The following is an 8,574-nucleotide window of genomic DNA, read 5'->3' as shown; positions in this document are numbered from 1 at the left end:
CCCTGTTTGAACACTAGTTGGTCTCACTGGGGACCGACCTGTGCATTTTTTTTGGTGAAATAAAAATATAAGCAAACTAATTACAGCATAATATTTTGAAAAGGTAAAAACCCTCTTGTCTTGTCCATTTCAAGAAAGACTCGGACCATAATGGGAGGGAGATCAAAAATCTGCAAACCTTCTTTTTCGAGTAACGCTTATTTGACTAAGCAATCAACAATTTAATTTTGTTCTCTAGGGATGTAACGCAAGGACCATTGTTTCTCTTGTGGTAGAATACTCTAAATTCGTCTGATCAAGGCTAAGATCGATGTGGAGGAAACGCTGTCTTAAATAGCTTGAACAACCTCCAAACTATCCGATTGGATTATTACTATGTCATGATCTCTTCGTTGGATAAGTTTGACACCCTCCAAAATGCCCCAAAACTCAACATAAAAAACCAAGCACTAACCAAAGATCCAATCTCCATTCTCATCCCGAGCAACTCCCCCGTAGTTGCATTTCCTGAGTCAAATTTTGTTCCAACGAGATTGGCTATTTGTATGTATTTCATAATGCTAATATATTAAATAAGTCCTTGAATTAGTACACTTTGTTCAGCTAAATCATTTTTAAAAAAATCATATTATTTTATTTTTTATTAAAAAATCATTAATTTTAAATTAAAATTAAAATTATTTTAAATAATTAAGGTTTCTCCAAAAGTATTTTTACTTGTAGTTAAAATTAAGGGTTTTTATGAATAAAAAAAACAAAATAGAACTTTTTTAATTAAAAATAAAAAATATAAGGACTTATTTAAGAAGTATACCAATTTAATGATTGTCTTAGTACATTAGCCATTTTTATTCTATATAAAAAAATTTCATCTACCTAACCCAATCTAGCTAGTTGGGCCTAGTAGGTTTGGACTTGTCTACTATTAGCCTTCTTTAGGTTGGGTTTTTCAACTGACCCATGTGACCATGAAAGACTGGAACCGGTCACCCTTGATCAGCTAGGCTACGTTAGTTATGAGCCCATATGTTGGTTAAGGTATTCATCGATAGGGTCAGATGATTACGGATGGTAATAGAGTGGTGGTAAGATGGATGTTGTTAAATTCATCACTATTTTACCGTCAGTATACTTTTCTCTACCACCCGTTCCGCTTTGCTATGAATGTATAATGTGGAAACCACTATCACCGTAATGGATGTTGAATGCATCCATACTCACCCTACTCCGTTCCACTTCAATTTTATTTTTTTTTCAATTTTTTTTAAAATTCAAGTCATATTTAAACATAAAAAATATTAAATTTATTTCTATAATACTTTATTACAATTTACCATTTTAATAGTTATATATATGCAATGATAAAATGATAATTTCATATAGTGGAACGATGTGGGTGCAGGGCAAATAATTACTATAACCACTCCATAACATTGTCCAACAGAAAAAAAGAATCCACACCGCTTCCTCTTGCATCCACTTTTCAAAATAAATTTTATAATTTCTTACAATATTAAAAAAGAGTCGAGTTAAGTCAAATTTGAGTTTTAAATGTTAAAGTCCAAGTTCAACTCGTATTTTAAATGGGTATAATTTTTTTGTTTAAGTTCATTTTTGAACCTAATATTTTTATCAAAATCCTCTTAATTATTAGATCAAGCTTTAAGCTTGGGTGAGTAACCCCTTTGAATAGGCCTATAGATAATCTCTAAACTATAAACAAAACCAACTCGAAAAAACTCAAAAAAGAAATATTTTAACCAGGGGCGTAGCCGGGGGGGCCGGCATGGGCCCCGGCCCCCCCTAAAATAGAAAATTTCATTTTAGGCCCTTGAAATTTTTTAAAAATTTTAAATCAGTAAAGGTAAAATTACACTTTGGCCTCCCTTAAAATTATAAAAATTCAATTTAATCCTTTATAAATTATAAAAATATAAACTATAAAAAATTAAAATTTCATCCGGCCCCCCTAAAAAAATTTTCTACCTTCGCCTCTGATTTTAACTATAGTATATAGTTCAATTTTATTAAATTCGGGTTGATTAATAGTTAGATATATTCAACTTGATTCGATTTTAAATTCAAAAGTAAAAAAGGATTATTATTTTTAATTAAAAACCCGTCAACCAAAATAGTTTGAATCAATGAAATACAATTTGATATGAACCGATAAATTTCGATTTAATTTAATTTGATTTTATCCAACAAGACAAACATCCGAATTAAACCTAAAGACAATACCAATTTATTAAAAAAATCATTAATCTTAAACAAACAACGCTTCACTAACTTCTTCGAAGAACGTCGAATCCCTGAATTTTATCACCTTTTCCAGCAAAACCATGTCCACTCAAACCCTATCCCTGCCATAGATATGATTCCTATACCTCTTACTTTTACATAATTAACAATATATATATATATACACATATGTATATTGTAATATTACCAATCATTCTCACTCATTTTTGCTTCACTTTCACGATTCAAAGTAAAGTTCACCTATATCATATTGTCTTTACGTACCTTTTTCTTTTTCCCCATTGTATAAAAAATGTTTTTGAATAAAAAGCTATTGGAATAAAAGTCTTGTGTTCTTTTTAAAAAAAATAAAACTATGGGTGTAACTGGAGAATAAAAAAATCAACATGATGTACCAAAATATTCCTCTCTTAATATAATTTAGAATCGACTTATCAACTTCGGGTTTAGTTTAAGTAATATTCGATTGTCGATTAAGTTTTAACTTGATTGGCATGAGATTATTGTCAATGTAGGAGAATTTGAGTTTAAGTGTGCTGAAATGTATTATCCTTCTATTTATGGATTGAAGAGGGACTATGGGTAATTCTAAGCTTTGTGTTAAAAAAATATACAATATTTGAGTTTAAACATTTACAATTTATGATCTATAGGAAGCCCTAAATATCAAATTGTTCTACCATTAGTACCTATGTCTTACTAAATTGTGGATTTAGTCTTTAATTTTTTATTTGATCAATTTTAGTCTTTATACCTTCTGGATTGGTAATTTTTGCATTTATGTTATTGGGATTTTGAAATTTCAGTTTTGATCCAAACGATAGCAGTTAAATCCGTTTTGTTAACTTACGTTATTAGTATTGTATTATGTGTGTAAAGTTGTAGATTATTTACTCCATGTTGTCAAATTGGATCATTTTTAGTTTCTATAGTTTTCGAATTTCGAAATTTCAATTTTGACGCAAATAAAAATAGTTAATCCATTAACCGACTTTTCTATGAGTAATATGAGAAAATAACAAACTGACATGGCATTACACATGTGATAATATATTTACTGAATCAAATCTTGGAAATTGCAGAAATTAACTCAATGAATTGAATAGTTACCGTTTAATCATGACTGAAATTTTAAAATTTTAGACTTGAATAAATCTACAATTTATACATAATACAAGTAACTATCATAACTCTCACAACAACAAAAACTATTAAAACTTGAAGAGCTGGCCATTAGCTACCTGTTAAAGATTTTAAATTGAATAGAGACAATTATAAACCCTAACAATGAGTACACCTAATTAGGCACAAGGGGTTGTCACCGACAGTAGCCATATGTGATTATACCATGTGAATTAGATAAGGTAGTCTTAATTGGCTAGAAAATAGCCAGGTTGTCATTTGGGCGTCGTCTTCTTCTAAAATGACCAAAAGAATCAAACAAGAATTAATACAGCATGTTTATAAATCTTTCAATTATAAAATTCATGGAACATTCTATGTAAAAAATTCCATGTGAAAAAAATGGAAACAACAAAAACTCTATTGTCACCATCCTTGTCTACTTGAAGATGACATATTTTTGTTGTTCATTGAATTTTGTAGGGAATTAACTCGTGTGTACCGATCAAGAAAAATAATTAAGAGATTGAAGATATCAACACACAAATTTAAGGTGGAAAAACTCTTCAAAATAGGATAAAAAAAACTATGTGCAAAAGGATATTTCACTATAATAATAGAAGAGTACAAAAGAATGAGAGAATCAAAATAAAACTCGAAACTTAGAAAAAAAATCCTTCAAAAAAAAAAGAACAAAATTCTCTCAACCTAAATATTTATGTTGTTGTATTTAAAACCCAGAGTAACTAAGGACTATCTATAAGCTGAAATTTGTAGCATTTATAACTAGAATATCCCTAGGTTAATCAAAGTTTAAGTGGGAAATATAAAACAAAGTTTAACTGAGAGAAGAAAGCCGAGAAACTCGAGGAACATGTTACCATGTCGTGATGTGGCGTTTGGTTGGTGGGACGAGGACTTTTTTCTTATTCTGACATCAGCTGCTCATCGGGACGAAAAGCTTCTTTTTGTTGCGGCGTCATACACTGTTTTGATCGAAATGCGAGGCATACTTCCACAAATTCCAACATTGGGTCATTTCAAAAATTTGCTTTAGAGAGTCAGAGATGAATGATAAAATATTGAATGGGTCAAAGTACAATTTTATCATTATGCTAACTTATAATTTCATAAAAATTTAAGGAGCAAATTGTGAAATCTACCATTTTTGGGGACCAAGTCCATTTGTGCTTGTATGCAACGTCTCTAACCTCTCAAAAAATATCAAATTATAGTTTGATCCCTAAAGAAATTAAATTGCATTTTAACCCTTGAAATTTATAATTCAATATTAGCCCTCTCAAAAAAAGTTTTTGACTCGTTATGCTTCTAAAAATTCGCCAAATATATGAAAAATTTAATCATATTTGTATTAATACATATTTATACACGATATCAGTCACATCTAAATATGAATACCAATAAAAACTCACTTTTTATTATCTCCAAACACTTAAATCCAATTAATAATAAATTTACATATCAGCAAAAGCAGATTAAAAGGTGTAAGTAAGGCCTTATTTACTCCTTCAAAATACAATATCAAGACTCGAACCTTGAATCTTCTATTGGTAGAGAAATTCTCTCTGCCATTTTGTCTCTCTTTCAAGCCTAACTATGGGAGTCTTGAGTGGTTCGATTCCATTGGTGTTAACCAGGTGGATAAGTGGTGATCTATGGTCCCTTTTGATTATGCGGCTAATCAAATTGGACCTATTATAAGTTTGATTTGAACGGTAATAATAAGTGTTTGTGAGTCGAATATTAGATAATTATAAGTAAATTAAATAATTAGATAATTTTGTAATTAAAATTTAAATTCAAATTATTTTAGAAATTCTCATACTAATTCTAGACTTTGTTTTCTGATTTTCTCAGATTACCGTACGATCATTTTGATTCTTTTTTAATCAACGGCCTATATTTACTCTTTTATCTTGATTTTTTGCTTTAAAAGTAGTCTCTTTTTGTTACTCTATTATCCTCCATTGTCTTTCTCTTTTCTTTGTAATGGAGACCTCTTTTTCTTCTCGTCCATGGCTTCTGATTTTCATTACTCTATCAACAGTCCACGCTCAGCTTCCCGGCTTGTGGGAACTACTCGTCTCAAACGCCGGTTTAGCTTCCATGCATACGGCGGTGACACGTTTCAACACTGTTGTTCTTTTAGACAGAACCAACATCGGTCCGTCGAGAAAAATGCTACCGAAGGGACACTGTCGTTACGACCGACACGACGACGTTTTAAAAAAGGATTGTTACGCTCACTCCGTCGTGTTCGATTTACAAACAAATGAAATCCGACCGTTGATGATCCTCACCGACACGTGGTGCTCGTCGGGACAGTTCTTACCCGACGGGACGCTTTTACAAACCGGAGGAGATTTAGACGGGTTTAAAAAGATACGAAAATTCGAACCGTGTGAACCGGACCGTTTTTGTGATTGGGTTGAGCTTAAAGACGTGGAGTTGATAAACGGAAGGTGGTATGCAACGAACCAAATATTACCTGACGGAACGGTGATTATCGTCGGCGGGAGAGGAACAAACACGGTGGAATATTACCCACCGAGAAAAACCCAAAACGGCGCCGTCGAACTGAGGTTCTTAGCTGAAGTAGAAGATAATCAAATGGATAATTTATACCCTTACGTTCATCTTCTTCCCAATAGTCACCTTTTCATTTTCGCCAATAACAAAGCTGTAATGTACGATCATGAAGATAATAAAGTAATTCATGAATACCCAGAATTATTCGGTGGTCCCCGGAATTACCCATCGGCAGGATCATCGGTAATGTTAGCACTCGACGGCGATTTTAAAACAGCGGTGATTGTTATCTGCGGCGGAGCTGAATATGGAGCTTTTATAGAAAGGAGTACGGACACACCGGCTCACGGTAGTTGTGGTCGTATTATTGCGACGGATCCGAACCCGGTTTGGGAAATGGAAGATATGCCATTCGGGCGGGTTATGGGAGATATGGTAATGCTTCCTACAGGTGATGTATTGATCATTAATGGAGCTCAATCGGGTACCCAAGGTTTCGAAATGGCTTCAAACCCGTGTTTGAATCCGGTTCTTTACCGACCCGATCAACCTATCGGTTTACGGTTTATGACTTTGAACCCGGGTACGGTTCCTCGAATGTATCATTCAACTGCTAATTTGTTACCCGATGGTCGGGTTTTATTAGCGGGTAGTAACCCGCATTATTTGTATAATTTTGCCGCCGAATTCCCAACGGAGTTAAGGCTTGAAGCATTTTCGCCGGAGTATTTATCTTTGGATAGGGCTAATATCCGACCCGTAATTGAAGGGATACCCGAAACCGTACGTTACGGTGAGGCGTTTGACGTTTTCGTGACGGTGCCGCTGCCGGTTGTCGGCGTTGTGGAGGTTAATTTCGGGAATGCGCCATTCGCTACACATTCGTTTTCGCAGGGTCAACGGTTGGTCAAACTTACCGTTACACCTTCGGTTCCGGTTGACGGTCGGTATAGGATTAAGTGTACGGCGCCGCCTAATGGAGCGGTTGCTCCGCCGGGTTATTATATGGCTTTTGCAGTTAACCAGGGCGTGCCAAGTGTCGCACGTTGGGTTCATTTGGTTCCTTAATTTGTTTAATTTTTAAAAAAACACTTTTTTTGCTTTACTGGTTAAAAAAAAAATCATGACCAATATTGCAAAAAATCTTCCAATTGTATCAACTTTTTCTCTATATTGAAATTTTCAATTAATTTAAATTCAACAAAAATCCAATTAATTTTTTTTGAATTTCGATCTGTCAAAATGCTTAGAACTGCCCATAATCTCTCCCCAACCCATAAATAGAAAAATAATACATTTCAGTACAATCGAACTCACATTCTCCTACATTGGCAACAATGTCCATGTTAATCAAGCTAAGACCCAATCGACAAAATTCAATTAATTTATAAACAAATATATTATTTATAGTAGAAATTGAACAGACGAGAATACTTTTTATTTTTCATCGTATCATTAAAATCACATTTAAAAAATAAAAAGTGAAATAAAATATAAGTTGTGATCATTACACATTTAAAAATAATTATAATTTAATTTACAATTATTAGTTAAAAAATTGTGATAATTTTAAAATAAAGTTATTACTTGAATCGAACTCTAAGCATAAAATATAAGAAAAAACTATTACAATTAAAATTAAAATTAAAATTATTGTAAAAAAGAAGCGGTAATTTTTTTAAAAAAAACTGTGCTAATTTTATTAATATAAAATAGAGTTATTAGTTTAATAGAATATTAAGTATATTAATTAGCACTTAATTGATATTAGAGTTAATTATGTTAATTAATTATTTTTATGAACAATATTACTTTGCATTAATTATGTAAAATTATATTGCATATTGAATATATTAAAAATGCTTTAATTATGATTATAAATTTTTCTATTATACTATTTGAATTGATAAATTGAAATATTTTAATTATATTTAGTAATTTAAATAATAAATATTATTTTTTGTTAATTATTGTAATTAAAAATATAATATTTAAAAAAATTACTAAATATTAAACGGATAAAATCACATATAACGTATGTGCCATTAGAAGCTAGTACTAATGTCACGAGTTACTTAAACACTAATTTAAGCAAATCAATTTATTATAATAAAATAAAAAAAGTAAAATGGTAAGGTTATATAAGTAATTTAATTAAAAAAACATTTTTCTATTTTTTCTTGAGCTTTTTATTTTTTGGGTATCATTTATATTCGTTTTACAATATATATATATTCGAAGTTTGTGATTGCCCTTTTCAACAATATTATCTCCAAAGTTTGAATTTGCGTTCGAATACAAGGTGTCTTACCACTATATCTAACATTTATTAGTGGTATGAGCTTTTTATGATTGTTGGCATTTTTTCATAATTTTTCCAACATCATAATTGAATAATTTCTTTTCACTTTATTAATTATTTATACATATTTTTTTAGTTTGTCACCTACTTTTTTTATTAAAATTATTTATATTTATATTTATTATTTTTTAAAAAATAATTATGGGTGTTTTTATAAATAAAAGATAATCATTAGTTAATTATCTTTTTACATTATTTTTTCATTTTTATATTGTTTTTTAATGGATTGGGTAGGATTAGTGAAGAATAAAGAGTAAAGTTTAAGTTATTTTGAATTA

The 8,574-nt window shown here is 31.0% G+C and overlaps 1 protein-coding gene across 1 annotated transcript; it reads left to right on the top strand.

The window, feature by feature from the left end:
- The first annotated feature begins 5,355 nt into the window (after positions 1-5,355).
- On the top strand, positions 5,356-7,141 carry LOC107957995 (aldehyde oxidase GLOX). Its single transcript, XM_016893634.2, has one exon. The coding sequence runs from the start codon at positions 5,395-5,397 to the stop codon at positions 7,000-7,002; it is 1,608 nt and encodes a 535-aa protein (XP_016749123.1). The 5' UTR covers positions 5,356-5,394; the 3' UTR covers positions 7,003-7,141.
- The last annotated feature ends 1,433 nt before the right edge of the window (positions 7,142-8,574 follow it).

The sequence above is a fragment of the Gossypium hirsutum genome, chromosome A01 (assembly GCF_007990345.1).
Source record: "Gossypium hirsutum isolate 1008001.06 chromosome A01, Gossypium_hirsutum_v2.1, whole genome shotgun sequence".
NCBI lineage: Eukaryota > Viridiplantae > Streptophyta > Magnoliopsida > Malvales > Malvaceae > Gossypium > Gossypium hirsutum.
The sequence above is the reverse complement of the archived record's forward strand: the minus strand, read 5'-3'. Positions and strand labels throughout refer to the sequence as shown.

Excerpts from the sequence above, each read along its gene's own strand:
- LOC107957995 (XM_016893634.2), top strand. The coding sequence starts at position 5,395 with ATGGAGACCTCTTTTTCTTCTCGTCCATGGCTTCTGATTTTCATTACT.